Source organism: Mytilus californianus, unplaced genomic scaffold (assembly GCF_021869535.1).
Source record: "Mytilus californianus isolate M0D057914Y unplaced genomic scaffold, xbMytCali1.0.p SCAF_11, whole genome shotgun sequence".
NCBI lineage: Eukaryota > Metazoa > Mollusca > Bivalvia > Mytilida > Mytilidae > Mytilus > Mytilus californianus.
This window is the reverse complement of record NW_026262593.1, coordinates 68,516,058-68,534,043: the sequence shown is the minus strand read 5'-3', so window position 1 is coordinate 68,534,043 and position 17,986 is coordinate 68,516,058. Positions and strand designations below refer to the sequence as shown.

Sequence of the window (17,986 nt, the reverse complement as noted above, 5' to 3'; positions counted from 1 at the left end):
TAAAATTTCATAGAGATCCATTCACTTAAACTAAAGTTAGAGTGCGAAAACCAATGTGTCTTCGGATGACGCCGGACGGCGACGACAACGACGACAACGTCATACCAATATACGACCGTAAAAATTTTTTGCAGTCGTATCAAAATGTTCCAGAACAGTTCTAGAACAAATATTCTAGAATATACATAAGGTGCAGTTCAAGAACAGTTCTTGATGTTCTAGTACTATTCCAGAACTGTACCCACTTCTAGAACAAAATTTCGCAGGGGTTTCTCACCAAAATTCTTAGTAAAATGCACATAACTCAATGAGGATTGTACAGGGTTTCCTTTGTACTTAGCTTGCATGTGATATGTTATCCGATTGTTATTAAAATTTCACATGCTCAACCAGAGAGGTTGTTACCATGTTTAATGCAAAAAAGTTTTACATGCATCATTCAAACAAAAAATCTATTTGACATACCAAATTATAAGCCTGGTATCTTACATAATAAAATTCCACTATTACTTTGCGCTCTCCTCGGCATATATCCCTCCTTTTTACCATGTCTTCAATGTTGCCTATACTAAATAAAAATAAACTGTTGACAGTAAATTCAGAAAAAGACAATCTGATAGATTGCTTATTGATTTAAAGTCGCTGGACCATGATCTTGACCAAGAAATGGTAGACAAACTGAGATGTACAGACAGTAATGTAACTTTATAGAAAATATCGTTATCTATTGTGAGTAGTTCCTATCAATCTAACTTAAGCAGAAGATATAACATTCAGAATTGCTTATTAATTCAAGTCACTGGACCATGTCCTAGGGGGCAGGGCCTCAAAATAGTCCTCAAACTGATATGTACTGATAGTAATGCAACTTTATACAAAATATCATTGATCTATCACAAGTAGTTCTTATCAAACTGACTTAAGCAAAAAACTGAACATTGAAAATTGCTAATTAATTCAAAGTCAAATAGAATGGATCATGACCTAGGGAGCAGGGCCTCAAAATAGTCGTCAAACTGACATGTATTGATAGTAATGCAATTTCATACAAAATATCATTGATCTATCAAGAGTAGATCATATCAAACTAATTAACTTAAGCAGAAAACTTAACATTGAAAATTTCTAATTTATTCAAAGTCACTAGACCTGTGGAATATGACCTAGGGGCAGCGTCTCGAAATAGTCGTTAAACTGATATGTACTGATAGTAATTCAATTTTATATTAAATATCAATGATCTATCACAAGTAATTCCTATCAAACTAACTTAAGCAGAAAACTTAACAATTGTTTATGCTGAAGCCATTGCTGGAAAAGCAATCCCTATATTTATATATATGTCTTGCTTTCCGTGACTTTCGTGGCAGGTGAGAACAAAATTGAATAAAACAATTCAAAAAACCATTACGCTGATCTTTTAATACCACTTTGGTTAAGGAGATACAGGTGAACATAAGATAATTGCAGTTATGTTTAGTTATTAAACAATCAACAGTTTAATTTTCTCATACGAATTAATTTTGGATTAATTCCAAGTTTAATTGATCTCATTGCCATAGCTCTGTTAAAATGTCGCTGAGTTTTCACTTCTGATGAATCATCAAAACTGGCTTCAATAGAAGTAATAACCCCGAATAATACCCCTAAAACCAGCAACAAAATAATAAACAATGTATATTGTGTAACAGAAGGACTAGGAGTTCCTTCCATTTCTCGTAAATTAGCAATAGCAGGCTGAAATCCTGGATTTAGGTCTATCGCATGCCTGAAATGCAAAGCTGCCTCCTGATTGTGTCCATAGGCTTTCAATATTTCGCCTAGTGTAAAATGTTGAAGCCATGAATTTTGATTGGTTGGCTGCATAACAAGAGAACGTCTAGTAAGAAATATAGCATCATCTAAATACTGTAGATTAAAAAGAACTCTGGCTAGATTTAACAGAACTTCTGCATTGTTTGGTAAAATGGATAAAGCTTTTCTGAAACATTCTATAGATTCCTGTGTGTTGCCTTTTATTCTCCAGAAGTTACCAATTTGGTTGTAAACCGACACTGAGTTTGGTTTCTGAAAAATATAAACAGAAATAAGGATTGTATATACTAGCTAGTAATTTAAAAAGTAGAGCAAAGTTTCAAAAAGTAAGGGAGCTACCATTTGATTTTTATGGGGGGGCTAGGATGAAATTTTAAAAAAATAGGCAGGACAGGATTTTTGAGTTAAAAAAAAGGCAGGATGAGATTATTTGCAAAAAAAAAAGGCAGGATGACAATTTATGTAAAAAAAAAAGTCAGGATAAACTAAAAAAAAAAGGCAGGACCGAATAGAGTGAAAAATAAAAAGGCAGGACCGAATAGAGGGGAAAATAAATAGGCAGGACAAAATTTTTCATCCTAGCCCCCCCATAAAAATCAAATGGTAGCTCCCTAAGGTCCAGGTCTGCTTTTTACAAAAAAGTATGCTGAATTTTTCATGACTTATGATTAATTTTAGTGGTAAGTTTTTTGTGAAAGGCAGGCAAGGATCTGTAGAACTGATGTTGGTTTTTTTTAGAATTCTGTAAATGTAATCTTATTTTCTTCCTTTCCATATAATCACAATATATCCTTTAAAATAAGGGAATTGTTCCCATCTTGTATCTAAAAACGTTGGTGACAAACTTTTTATATCATTATCTTTTGAACAGGATGACAACCAATACATTCTGAAAAATTTCGTCTTAGCACGTACCATCAGACATCTCAACTTAAAGAAAACATTGGAAATCTTTTTTCAAATTTTTCATTTTTACTCCATCATTTATAAAGTGGTGGGTCAAAATATGCATCCAGATTCAATCTACTGATTCCAGTGATCATCATTTAATTGTATATGTATCTATGTAAATCCCTCGATATGCGAAGCTACCTTCCAGAACTGCTAGGGTACAGTGGAATCCGTGTACACTCCCTTTAAGGATTAATGGAGATGTGTCACTAACTTATATACAACCCACCACCATGGACCATCCCCAACCCAACATCAAGGGAGTGTTAGGACACCGGGAAGACTGAAGCCGAGATACTCGGACAGAACCACCAGACTTCTCTGCAGAAACAGAGAGATATCTATAGATTGAACTCCAGGTCAAAGCTGGGGCCACTTTGACCAACCAAGGCCCCCATATGTACCCATTCTAGTTTAAACTCCGGTCTGGGTACCAGAGATGTGTGTGGGAGAGTGAAAATCACCCTACTAATATACTGAAATTTCCAGCGCCCCGAGTCAGGATCGAGCCCGGGACCTTCAGCACTGTATCCATCGGTCTTATGCCTAGGTCACACATTCACGGATTTGACACCGGATAAGCTACTGATACGATCCGGCATCATTCGTGGCAATCTGTATAAGTCCATAGATTTCCGTATTGTAGCCGAAATCATACGTTGTAGTACTTGTATATCCTTGACAATTTTTGAACATGCGCAAAATTTGACCAAGAATCAAACAACCGTAGTAATCCTTACTAAACCACATAAGAACGTTCTGATCTGTTTTAGTCCCTTTCAAAACTGTATTAATATGTACTTATTCGTAGGCCTGAAGGATTTCCACGGTTAGTTCAGGAGAACTACGCACTAGTACGGTTACACCACATATTTTTAATGATACAGTATGATTTGTTACAAATTTGTCTTGGAACGGCACAATTTCATTACGTTGCAATACGGATAGCTAGGGGTCAGCCAGGATTCTCAAAGTCTGTTACGGTATATTACGTTACAACAAGACAAAATATGGAATATTACGGTCCAGGACAAACTGACATAAGGCTTCTGTATAAATACTCCCTACTTATAGGGCCCAATGTATTCTGTGTCTTATCATAGAGGTATACATAACATTATCCAACATGAATAATTAACAACCGATGCCTTGCAATTAATTAGCTGGAATTGGATATTTTAAGGCACAAAATGCCAGGGTAGTGGTCGAGCTACTTGATGACAGAAGTAGAGGTGACCTGAGGCAGAGGAGATGGTGGATTAGGGACTGGCTTCTCTGAAGACCTATCCATAGCCAGTATCTCAGGCCCTCATGACTGATTTTTGTGCGGAAAATCCAGCTGCATTTAAGAACTTTGTAAGAATAGTCCCAAATATGTTTCAAGGACTGCTTCATGTTGTTGGTCCAAGGAATACGAAGAACACCACCTGATATAGACAGACAGATAAATAATTTATAAAACAAAACAAAAAAATCTACAATTCACTGCCAAAAAGAAATGATAAATCACAAGCTTAATTAGAAATGATTAACAGCTTTTAGCAAATGTGGCGGTTCATACTTTTCCATATCAGACCGTTCTCATTCATACTAACCCTTACTTTTATACCGTAGCAAACCACTGTTGATCCGCAGTACATACGCCCCAACACGTGTCGTTGCATACTAAACTGTGTCTTTTCCTTATTAAACCGTGTCTTACTGTAAGAACCGTATCATTCATGTCGCCAAATGACCCCTTTCCTACATTAATTGTGGTAGTCATACCTTTGTGCTTCCGTCTCGGGCTATGGAAACTGCATTTCCAGGATCATCCGTGAGATTTAATCTGTAGTGGAACTGGCGAGGTGATCCATGAATGTGTGACCTTAGATAAGGCACTAAACACTAGGCCATGAACCCACAAAACTTAAAAAAAAAGAAATAAAACCTACTTTTTCATTTGGTTAAATTTATAATGCATTAATTTTTTTTAGCAAGGCTTTATGGACAACTATTACAGGACCTACCTATTGTATCAACTGTTTATTTTTTCCTTGCCCTAAACATGCATGAAATATTTGCCACTGGACAAACAACAATCAATCAACAAATATTGTTCTGGTCATTTTCACTATTTAAATTTCTCTCTGTTTATAACAGATTTCAGGAATCAGAACTCTACTAAAATTTGAAATTTCAGGGAAACAACTCCAAATTGGGTTGTCAAATTATCCTTTCAGCGAGCAAAAAGTCCTTGCCCTACTGATCAATTTTACCCTGATGATAGTTTTACCCCTAGGTTCTATTTCATTCAACAGGGGCAATGTTTGTACATGGATCAAGTGCTATATTTAAACTAAATTTCCCATAGGAAAATTCAGGTTATGTCTGACATGTCTGATATAATTTGGCCCAGTTGTTCCAGAAGAGGAGAAGATTTGTTTTAAAGTTTAGAACAAAGGACGGACTGATGACTAGTGAAAGTAAAAGCTTACTAAATGGCCATATGAGCTTAGAATTTAACGCAATGTTCCATGCATAAATTAACTAAAAGCTCTGAAGAGACTGTGTCGCTCACCTTGATCTATGTGCATCTTCAACAATGGCCACTCTCCAACATTGTAGACTAGAATATAAGTCATGACAAAATCTTTTTGTTGACTTCGTACTGTTGATCATTGTTTCTCACTATTATATTTTTTGCCAAAAATACAAAAATGTGTAAAAATCATCAAGGATAGGTCAACTCCTATATGAAAGGGATTGACTATTTTTTCTTTGCTGACCTAGTTGTTGCATAAGGCGGATCCAGGGGGTCCCCCCTTTTGTAAGAAAAATTTTGTTGATTATATAGGGAATCACTGAAGCATGACTGTAGCGAGCCCCCTCTTATGGCAGTCAGTGGGCCCCCCTTATAAAAAGTTCTGGATCCGCCACCGTGTTGCTTTGTCTTATGAGTTTGCTGATCATCTTTTACAGTTTACAATTTCTCTTTATCTTCTATAGTTTTTCCCCAAAATAAAAATAAAATGCTTGCTGAGCGCAGCCTGATACGACCGCAGAGGTCGAACCCTGAACAGTTGGTACAAATTTGGACACAATATTCAAGATTGATACTGTCTGAATTTGGATTGTGATCAAATTTTTGACATAATATAGGTTTCTGACACAAAATAAATGTGGTCAAAGATCTTAAAAAGTTGAAATGGGACATTTATTTTACCTAGAATGGTCTGATATCCAAAATCTAACAACATGGTTAGATTCAGCATATAAAAAAATACCAATAATTTAATTCTAGTTGAAATCAAACAAAGTTTAATTTTAGACCCTTAAAACCTTAATATGGACGAATTTGAAAACAGGGCCCAAAATAAATAAAATGCTCCGCTGGGGCGCAGCTTGATACGACCGCAGAGGTCGAACCATGAACAGTTGGGGCAAGTATGGACACAACATTCAAGCTTGATACAGCACTGAATTTGGATTGTAATTAAATATTTGACACAGCATTGGTTTCTGACACAGAATGAAAGTGGTCTAAGATCTTAAAAATTTTAAATTTACCTATTCAAACCATATCATTATTATTTGCTTTTATATATAAATCAGAAATAATCAATTTAAAATGGAAAATTTTAAAGAAAAAAAGGAAAAAAAAATCCCCCCCCAAATCTTTTGAACCCCCTTATGATTCATCATCCCCAAACTCAATCCCAGCCTTCCCTTTGTGGTATGGTACCTTGCAGTACAATTTCAGAGAGATCCATACACTTGAACACAAGTTATTGTCCTGAAATTACAAAAATGCTTGTTTTTGGCCCCTAATTCTTAAACTGTTGGTACCATAACCCCAAAAATCAAATCAATCCCAACTGTCCTTTTGTGGTATTGAACCTTCTGGTAAAATTTCTTAATCCATTCACTTAAGCTAAAGTTATTGTCATGAAACCAAATGTGTCTTCGGACATCGCCTAAGCAGACGATGACACCATAGCTTATTAAGACGCAAAATTTTTTTTGCAGTCGTATAAAAAGGTAAATATCGACTTATTTGTAGATCTTGTTTATTCAGTTATATATTTGGAACAGACTATATTATTCTATGGTCAATAAGCCCATTGTCATTTTTGTTTATATAACTGTTTGATAATTAGGGTAATTAAAAGTGGGAGAAACAGGACTAAACCTTTCTCTCTATCTATCATAGTTTGAAACATAATCGGCAAAATTGGTAAAAATTGTCAATTAAGAGCTGTAACTCCTCTTCGGACCTATCTAACAATTTTGACCTAGCTACATTATTTGTAGATATTGTCATGCTGATCATTTTTGAAATTTAAGATTCCCTCTGTCTTAAATGGGCAAAGAATGAAAACAAATGGTAAAATTTCTCATTTAAGGACAAGAACTCCTACAGGAACAGTTTTGATGTAAATGAACAGTAGTTAGATCTCATCATTCTGGACATTTTTGCCCTTAAAATTTCAGTAGCAGGTTTCAAGATAATAGACAAAACTTGCATTTTACCCATATATTCTATTTTTACTAAGTCTGACACATTTTATAAACTACATACCCAAATGATGGTTCTTGCCGAGTTCAGAGTTCCAATTGGCTCAGAAGTTTCAAAAGAGAAGATTTTTGTTAAAGTTAATAGAAGCCAGACACCACATAATGAGAATAGTTAACTTGACCTTTTTGGTCAGATGAGCTAATAAAATGCTCCGCTGGGCGCAGCTTGATACGACCGCAGAGGTCGAACCCTGAACAGTTGGGGCAAGTATGGACACAACATTCAAGCTTGATACAGCACTGAATTTGGATTGTGATTAAATATTTGACACAGCATAGGGTTTCTGACACAGAATGAATGTGGTCTAAGAACTTAAAATTTTTTAATTTACCTATTCAAACCATATCATTATTATTTACTTTTATATATAAATAAGAAATAACCAATTTAAAATGGAAAATTTTAAAGAAAAAAAAAGGAAAAAAAGGGGAAAAAATCCCCCCCCAAATTTTTCAACCCCCTTATGATTCATCACCCCCAAACTCAATCCCAGCCTTCCCTTTGTGGTATGGTACCTTACAGTACAAAATTGAAAGAGATCCATACACTTGAACACAAGTTATTGTCTGGAAACTAGAAAAATGCTTGTTTTTTGGCCCCTTTTTGGCCCCAAATTCCTAAACGTTTAGGGCAATTACCCCCAAACTCAAACCCAGCTTTCCCTTTGTGATATGGAACCTTGTAGTTCAATTTCATAAAGATCCATACATTTACACACAAGTTATTGTCCTGAAACTAGAAAAATGCTTGTTTTTTGCCCCTCATTCCTAAAATTTTGAGTCAATTACCCCCAAAATCAATCCCAGCCTTCCCTTTGTGGTATGGTACCTTGCAGTACAATTTCAGAGAGATCCATACACTTGAACACAAGTTACTGTCTGGAAACTAGAAAAATGCTTATTTTTGGCCCCTTATTCCTAAACGTTTTGGGCAATTACCCCCAAACTGAATTCCAGCTTTCCCTTTGTGATAGGGAACCTTGTAGTACAAGTTCAGAAAGATCTATACACTAACACACAAGTTATTGTCATGAAACTAGAAAAATGCTTGTTTTTTGCCCTTTTTTTGGCCCCTAATTCCAAAAAATTTGAGACAATTACCCCCAAAATCAATCCCAGCATTCCCTTTGTGATATGGAACCTTGTGGTACAATGTCAGACAGATCCATACACTAACACACAAGTAATGTCTGGAAGTTACAAAAACGCTTATTTTTGGCCCCTAATTCCTCAACTGTTGGTACCATTACCCCCAAAATCAATCCCAACCTTCTTTTTGTGGTATTGAACCTTATGGTAAAATTTCATAGAGATCCATTCACTTAAACTAAAGTTAGAAAGTGAAAACCAATGTGTCTTCGGACGACGATGACGACTCCAACGTCATACCAATATACGACTGCAAAATTTTTTTGCGGTCGTATAAAAAGTCAAATTCTTTCATGTAATTCAATTTTTGGCTAAAAAACTAAACAAGATAAATGGGGAATGTGTCTATGGGACACAGATGATGCCCCCGCTTGCATATCATATAAAGTTATAAAGGGACATAACTGACAAACCGTAAAAGTGACGCTACCCAAATTTGTCCTTGATCTGAGTTTTGTGGTAATAAGTATTGTGTATAAGTTTCATAACATTTGGTTGAGGCAAACTTAAGTTAGAGAATGGAAACAAAAAATTCAGCAACTTTTCCATTTGTAAAGGGGCATAACTCTAGAATGGTTAAAGTGACGCCACCAAAATTCAAACTTGATCTGTGTTTTGTGGTAATAAGCATTGTGTATAAGTTTCATAACATTTGTTTGAGGCAAACTAAAGTTACAGAACTGAAACAAAAAATTCAGCAATTTTTCCATTTGTAAAGGGGCATAACTCTAGAACGGTCAAAGTGACGCCAACAAAATTCAAACTTGATCTGTATTTTGTGGTAATAAGCATTCTATATAAGTTTCATAACATTTGGTTGAGGTATACTAAAGTTACGGAATGAAAACCAACTTTGGGACGTACGTAAGGGCGGACAAGGGTAAAACTTAATGCCCCCTCTGCTACAGCGGGTGCATAAAAATTCCTTCAATGGTTTACATGTTTCTTTTCCAAACTGACATTATTATGTCCACTGAATTTCTCCCTCAGAAATTTGGTAAATTTTTCCCCAATCAAGTCAGGGGTATGACTTTAACAAGTGATGTCTTTATTACTGAGACGGTCTCCTTGGAGATGTTTATGACCAAAATACAGTATTGAGCAAAATTTTGAAAATATTTATTTTCATTCTTTCATATTTTACTGATAAATAGACTTAGTATTTTTTACATTTATCATTCAGTTTCAATCTGAGGTTAAAGTTTTTCTATCATCAATAAATTTGTCAAACCCTCATGGAATTTTATGAAATTTGGACAGAAGCTTGATAACGTCCAAAATACAGAATCCAGATCAAAATTTTGAAATCATTTATTTTCATTTTTCCATATCCTAATAATAAATGAACTAAGTTTATTTCACAGTTAACAAGTAGATACAGTCTGGGGTTATAAAGTTTGTTACACATCAAATACTTTGTCAAACCTTCATAGAATTTTATGAAACTTTAGCAGAAGCTTTTTTATGATTAAGAGATAATGTACGATGAAAAGTTTTTAAAATATATTTTCATTTTCAGACTTTGCTGATAGATGGACTAATTAGTTTTATACAGTTAACATTTACAGACAGTCTGGAGATTAAAATTTTTTGACATAATAAGTCTGTAAACCTTCATGGATTGTTATAAAACATAGACATTATCTCCAAGACCAAGAATTAGCAACTAAAGAAAAAGTTTGATTTTTTTTTTAAATTCTATATTTTACTTATAAAATTGGACTCACTTTTTAAGTCAACATTACACTTGTACACTGACAGCAGCAATCGTAGGCAAGACACAGGGTATTGCGGAACCCCTTATGAATTTTATTTGGTGTTACACTTCACATAGCACAAAATTATCTAGCTTGGTACACTTATTTTATAATTTTAATGGTTTGTTCTTAACAAATTTAGTTGGAAACACTTCATGTACCACAAAATTATCCTGTTTTGTATACTTATCTAGTTATTGTTTTATTGTCTTTTACAGAAAATGACAACAGAATGTAATAGGTGAGCATTATTTCCCTTTTCAGTGCTAAATTATTTCAGGCTGTTAATTTATTTCTTTTCTATAAATTTGATTTATTCTATTTAGTATTTATATTGAGTAAGACCGACATTTGAGTTCCTTTATTTATTTGACGTTTGTGATAATTTTGCAGTGTTATTTATTTTTTCTTACCATTTTGAAGGAACTAATCTAAATGAAATAATATTTAAATATTATTTAATCACCTGATAACAGATTGCCTGTCTGAGTGCACTGTGATGCACATTATGATTAAAACTGGTGAAGTCCGGGTTGCCTGTCTGAATGTAACCTGTATATGTGTTAGCGGCAATAAGTGAAATTAGGCATTAAGCTAAAATCCTAGGCAATAAGCTAACGCCTAGGCAGTAAGTCTATTGCCTAAATAATGTTAGGCATTACTCTTAAATCCTAGGATTTAAACTTAAATCCTGAAGATTATGTCTAGGCATTAATGTTAATGCCTAAAATGAAAATGAGAATAAATAGAAAGAAATTTATTCAAAGTTAAAATACATTTTGTACTTAAAAAAATAATAAGAACTGAAATTTGAATGCCAATTGATAACATGAAATAAAATCATAAGTTAAATATTGATGTTAAAACTCATTGAATAAACCTCTTGAAACATATGTTAACTTGTTGGATAGTTGTCTCATTGGCAATCGTACTCACATCTCCTTATTTTTATATTGATAGAAAATTGTATTGAAGAAATTAATTTGTTACCAATTGGTGAGCATGCAGAGCTATGACACAGACTATTTCAGTTTTAATTTTTCTTTTCATTTGTAATTGGTGATCGTCCAATACCTTTGTGTAGAGCAGACTTCTTTTGTATATGGACGAATTTGATTCTAATTGACCATTGTTAATTCCTTTTTCCTCATCCAGGCTGTAAGCATGTCATGAATATTTCGGTTTGACCACTCAACACTATCCTGTGATTGTAGATGTATTGGCTTCCCGAGAACAATAACTAGTTCTGGCCACATTAGCATTAGTTGAGATATAACCCTAGCTGTTAATTCACGACCTTTGTCACTTTGCTGTTTATGTGGCACACCAAATATTGTGAAAACATAAACTAAATTAGGAGCCACCTTTGAAGCACTTTTTGACATAAGAACTCTAGAAATATATTTTTTTATGTGATCTTGGCATGCATGGTACACCATAACAAAATATAGTTTTCATCTTAATTTGATTGGAAATCGTTTAAATCAATCTGTCCTCTTCTGCAAAACTCTTTGAATAAAACAGGTTTTATAATACTACTCCATTCACTATACACTTTTTATCATGTTACAATTTTTACAAAATGGAAGAAATAGTACAATGAAATCATGCAAAATGTTTGCAAAGCCATTACTAGGTTGTTTTTCACAAAATACCATACAGTTCCTTTAGAAAAACATAATAAAATTGAGAATGGAAATGGGGAATGTGTCAAAGAGACAACAACCCGACCATAGAACAGACAACAGCAGATTGATTGATTGATTGTTGGTTGCTTAACGTCCAGTGGCAAATATTTCATGCATATTCAGGACGAGAACAAGTTCACAATAAATACAATAGGTAGGTTCTGTAATAGATTAAGGGATTATGGTCGGAGAAATTTAGACTGCCACGGGAAATGGGGGTATATTGGATAGGGACAGAAATTTAGCCTTGCAACAGGTCACCTACGGACCCCTCAAAGAGTTGTTGCAAGGGTTCTTAACGTGCAAAGAGCGTGGCACTCTCTTTACACGAGGCATCGGATTTAACGTCCCCATTCTGACCGGACGTGGCTGCAAATTTGTACATCCCGCACAGCCAAACGGACGCCCCACTTTAGCACGGGTTTTACTGCCGGTCGGAGGAAGACCAATGGTGACCATACTTCTATTCCCCAGTCACCCTTGGGGGCGACAACAGCAGAAGATCACCAACAGGTCTTCAATGCAGCGAGAAATTCCCGCACGCGGAGGCGTCCTTCAGCTGGCCCCTAAACAAATATATATACTAGTTCAGTGATAATGAACGCCATACTAAACTCCAAATTGTACACAAGAAACTAAAATTAAAAATAATACAAGACTAACAAAGGCTAGAGGCTCCTGACTTGGGACAGGCGCAAAAATGCGGCGGGGTTAAACATGTTTATGAGATCTCAACCCTCCCCCTATACCTCTAGCCAATGTAGAAAAGTAAACGCATAACAATACGCACATTAAAATTCAGTTCAAGAGAAGTCCGAGTCTGATGTCAGAAGATAAACTTTGAAATTTCCCTCATCATTCTCTTTCACTTTAGTTTCCAGTCTTTCAAACCTCCAATGATAAATTTGTCATACCACTTTAAATTGTAATAGTCTATAGCTGCCTTAATTTCTGATTTTGAAAGTTTAATCTTTGCCAAATGATCATTGTACTTTTGCCTTTGGTATATGATATTTGTTTTCCCTGATTCAAATTTATATTCCGCAAAGATTCAAGAAACTTTTTGTTTTTCAAAAATGCTAATAATCCAGATTAAGAAATGAAAAGACAAGATGGGTATTCAAAGAAAATTTACATATCCAATAAAACAGATGGAAAGATGATGTGACTGGCAAAATTTCATATCTTCAGTTGTCTATTTTTGACCAGCTCAAACCGGCTTGAACATTAATGAGCAATACCACAAAGAAATACAAGTAAGTTCTGTTTTGAAATATGAAAAAGTACTGAAAGATGTAGATCTTTAAATCAGTTTATATTAAACTTTGGAATATAATTTTAAAAATATTATACATCAAGAATATTTCACCGAATTAACATGTACATGTATTTGGAAATAAACAAAAATCCCAAAATTAACTTATTGCCTGAAATAATGTTTGGCAATAGGTTGAATAATCATCATCAGATTTCAGGAAATAAGCTTAATGCCTGGAAATTTCAGGCAATAACTTAATGCCTAGGCATTAGCTTATTGCCTAGGATTTAAGCTTAATGCCTGATTTCACTTATTGCCACTAACGTATGCATGTCTTGTTGTGTTACAATGGCTAAACTTACCTGGTTGGCTGGATACTATTTAAGGAAGGGACTTTCTACCTTGAAATACTTGAGCAGTGTTGATAAGTTTTTTGTGTGAATTCTGTATGAGTTTATTTTCTTTTCATTAAATTGTTATTTGTTTTACTGCTTTGAGTATTATTTGAAGTGCCTTGGAGTATGCCCTATACACTGTATCCAGAACCACTCCCCTCACAAGACACACAACTCATAAAATTTCTTGATATAAAATAAGGAGATGAGGTATGATTGCCAATGAGACAACTATCCACTAAAGTTCAAATAAAGTGAATGTAAGCAATAATAGGCAACCATACGACCTATTACAATGAAAAAACCCCATACCATATAGTCAGCTATAAAAGGCCCCGATAACAGCCTTATTTATAACAAAACAATTAACGAAAAACAAATGACACACATGAACCAATGACAAATCAGAACTACATGCTCCTGACTTAAAGGCACATAAAGAATGTGACAGAGTTAAACATGTTTGTGATAGACAGAACACATTAATTCAAATTATTCAGCTTAAATAAATTAATTCAAATTATTCAGCTTAAATATATTAATTCAAATTATTCAGCTTAGATATTTATAAAGTACAAACCTTAATAAAAAAATATCTCAAAACCATTTTAATAATATAAATGTTATCTTTTTCACAAATGTTACATAACCGTGAAATATTGACTAGGCCATTGAAACTGTTATTCATCGTAGTCCATTGCTATTTCAGTGAAATTCTAAGTTTGGAAACAAAATGCTAGCCATCATGTGCAATATTCACAATAATGTTACATTTATGCCTGACAGAGCGATTACAGGATTTCTCGTGATAATAATACTTAATATCTTTTTTAAAATTCAATATGAACAAGTGAATCTGTGAGCGCTCACTAATGATCCCCCACTCGCTAAAGTATAAGGTAAACAGGAAGTTATTGAGTGATGAATCTGAAAACACATCACACGGTATAGCGGACTTATATAAACCCTGAAAACAAATTTCAGAAATCCTTGTATTGTAGTTCCTAAGAAAAATGTGACAGATGGACGGACTAACAGATGGACTGAGGGATGGACAGACAGAGGTAAAACAGTATACCCCCACTTTTTTAAAGCGGGGGTATAAAAATATATATAATTCAAAATGATAAATATGTTCAATATCGATATAGTTATTAGGAATTATTATTATATTTACCTGTAAAATCAATGCGCCTGTTATTTTCTCTAAAGGGCAATCAAGAGATAAATGGATAACTATATTTGACAAGATAAGTAATAGTTATCCCATGAGGACGCGGTGTGTCAGTGTAAGATCACCCCAATGGCTGGAGGCCAGAGGGTGATATTACACTGACACACCAAGACCAAATGGGATAACTATTTTACATCCCAGCTGTTCTAGATTAGATAAAAACAAGAGTGACAGCAAACAGGATTTTCCAGCAGAGGTCGAACCCTGAACAGTTGAGCAAGTATGGGCACAACAATTAAGGTTAAAACAGCTCTGAATTTGGATTATGATTGAATATTTGACACAGCATAGATTTGTGACACAAAATGAATGTGGTCAGAGAACTGAAAAATTTGAAAATAGACATTTACCTATTATGGTCCAATATCCAAAATCTAAGTACATTGTTAGAATCAGCATATCAAAGAACCCCAAAATTCAATTTTTGATGAAATACTTACCAATACATTTCTGTTCAAAGAGAAATAACTAAAATTCATATAATAAAAATTAATTTTGCTACTGAAAGGTCTACAACTCAACAACAAGAACAGCTAAAATCGTGAAAATTGAACTTGACCTTCATTTAGTCACTGGAAACAACACATCTAATTTGAAAAGATTTCGTCAAAGCATTTTCATGTTAATGAATGGACACTGTTTGGCAGCCGCCCGCCCACCCGCAGTACATCCCCAAAGCAATAATTGATTTTTCTTTTGAAAATCTGGAAAACAATTAATGCTTCAATAAATCTAGTTTAGAACGCCACACAATCATTAAAATATACTTTATATATTACTATATAGTACATATACCCTTTAAGAGCCCTGGACACAATGTTTAAATATGTTAAATTAACCCAGTAGATCTGGTGTAGGGGTATAAATCGTGGGTCTATATGCTAAAGGTCTTGAGTTCGATTCCCAGCATAGACACTGGATTTTTGTATCCAGTCGATCTGGTGTAGGGGTATAAATCATGGGTCTATATGCTAAAGGTCTTGAGTTCGATTCCCAGCATAGACACTGGATTTTTTCTACCGGTACATAAATTTTGATAGTTAGTCTTTTCCGTATAAATATTTCTGAGTTTTATTGTGGATTTGATATTTCCGCCAAAATGATACAGAACAAAGGAAAGCATGCAGAACAAAGAAACTCAAGCTAGGGACTGGGTAATCTGGTAGGGGTGAATTGGCTCAGATCACCCCTAGTAGAGCAAAGGAGCTAGGATGTAATCTTGTAATACATGAAGTGTTACTAAATAAAATTGTAAAGAATCATTAGAATAGATTAAGTAAATCAGTAATAGTCAATTATTAGTTCAGTGGTTGTTTTTTGCAGACAAATTGGTAGATTACTACATGTAGTAGGACTTGCCATACTAACTCTAAAACAACTGTAAGTGGGTAAATATTTACTTCTTTCAGTGGTTTTGCAAAGTCTGTCTAATTTTGTTAAAAATCGTTTTTTCAATGTCACAATCACTTAAAAAGGTGATTCTGAAATCACTTGTATAAGTGGTACACAGACTGATCTGCAAACAGCTAATTTTTCATGAACTTTTAACTAATATTCAGTCAAGTCACTGTAAGTAAATATGTTGCAAACACTTAGGGAACGACCATTTAACTTCAAGGGGGGGTTATGGTTTTTTTCTATAAAAATATTCTGATCCCCAATTTGATGAAAAAAAAAATTCTGGTCAGGCAGATGACAAAAAAATATATTCTGTATCCAGATTTTCCCCATACCTTATAGTGTTTAATATTGAAAAAAATAATTTGATTGATAGCGTTGAAAAACTAAATAAAATTGATCACGCTTTGCGCGAAAAAATTTCCGACTTAGACAAAAAACCATAACCCCCCTTGAAGTTAAATGGTTGCTCCCTTACTAACCTCTTTTAAATTTTTCTTTAACTTTTCCTCCAAAGTATTCATATCTACTTCTGAATTTTTACTTCCCTTCTTTTTAAATATAAGGGCCACTTCTGGTTCTGGGATATGTCCATGATCATTCCGATTGGCTATACCACGTAAATGATCATACTGTGTGCTATTAACAGGTTTACCGCAGGTTATTGAAGGTTTCTGTTTCTCTTTTGGCTGTTGATTCCTGTAAGTATAACATTTTTCAAATAAAGCAGTGCTCTTCAAGGACAATTAATATATTGATGTCTTAATGGATTAATACAGGTGTGATATCAATAAATCTGTATGATATACATATAGATTCTACCACTGTATCGAGTGTGATAGGATATTTATCCACTTGAGACAGTTAAATTTTCAAATTTGAAATGCGAGGGGCGCAGAGCGTTTTAAATATTTAAAATTTAGCTGTTGAGAGTGGATAAATGTCGTATTGTACAAGATTTGGTGGTGGAATCTGTTTCTATAATGATTGTTAAGCGATATATGCATACAAATTCAATCTTTCCTTTCGAATGATCTGCAAAAAGATGTGTTCTTTCTATGTGACATTATCAGGCATGGTTGCCTTTTTTGATGACGTCACAAAAGAAAATTCAGAGGATTGCAAGAAAAATTGTCGTCATAAATCCAATTTTGACCAATGAAGAACTGAGATCAAACGAACCACACGTTGATTAAATAAAAATAATCAACGGGTCAGGAAAAGAATAAATCGTGTAAGAATTAGAGAAACTTAAATATAAAATACAGATTGAGAGTAGATAATGGCTTTGAAGCCATGACTGATATCAATTAGACATGACATCATAAGGGGTTTAATAAAGCCTTTACAACCATGACTGATATCAATATCATTATGAATGGTTGATACAGCAGGATTGCCATTGTACATATAGTACTACTGAGTATATACTAAATGATTATGCAGTATGCTATTTATAAATCATTGAAGGTTTCTGTTTCATTTTTGGTTGTTGTTTCAATTTCCCATAAACCAAAACATTTTTATCAGGTCACAAATGAAAATATTGTCTATTTCACTCAACCCAAGTCATGCTTTTAGAGTAGACAAATAATGGAAGGTGTATTTTTTAGGATAACAAATACTTCATATACTTCATTTATACAAGACTTCATAGTTTTAAGTTGCAGATACTGAAGATAACTCATGATAAAACTGTTTTCAATTTTAAGCATTTGAAAGTAAAACATGTCAAACATGATCGAAAATCTAAACTCCACATGTTTCTGATAATTATATAGTCT

General features: G+C 34.1%; 1 protein-coding gene across 2 annotated transcripts in view; it reads right to left on the bottom strand.

Moving 5' to 3' along the window:
* Positions 1–1,403: 1,403 nt before the first annotated feature.
* Positions 1,404–17,986, bottom strand: part of LOC127720573 (tetratricopeptide repeat protein 17-like) — a 51,669-nt gene continuing 35,086 nt past the window's right edge. Inside the window, exons 2-4 of one of the 2 annotated variants that reach the window (XR_007990869.1) lie at positions 16,685–16,901; positions 4,534–4,674; positions 1,930–2,067 (exon numbers count right to left, since the gene is read on the bottom strand). Coding sequence is in view for 1 of the 2 variants with exons in the window: in XM_052227186.1 (XP_052083146.1) it covers positions 1,492–2,067; positions 16,685–16,901 (793 nt within the window). In the remaining variant the exon portion in view is untranslated. Of the gene's footprint in view, positions 2,068–4,533; positions 4,675–16,684; positions 16,902–17,986 lie in introns of both variants that reach the window. The other variant, XM_052227186.1, reaches the window with a different exon arrangement.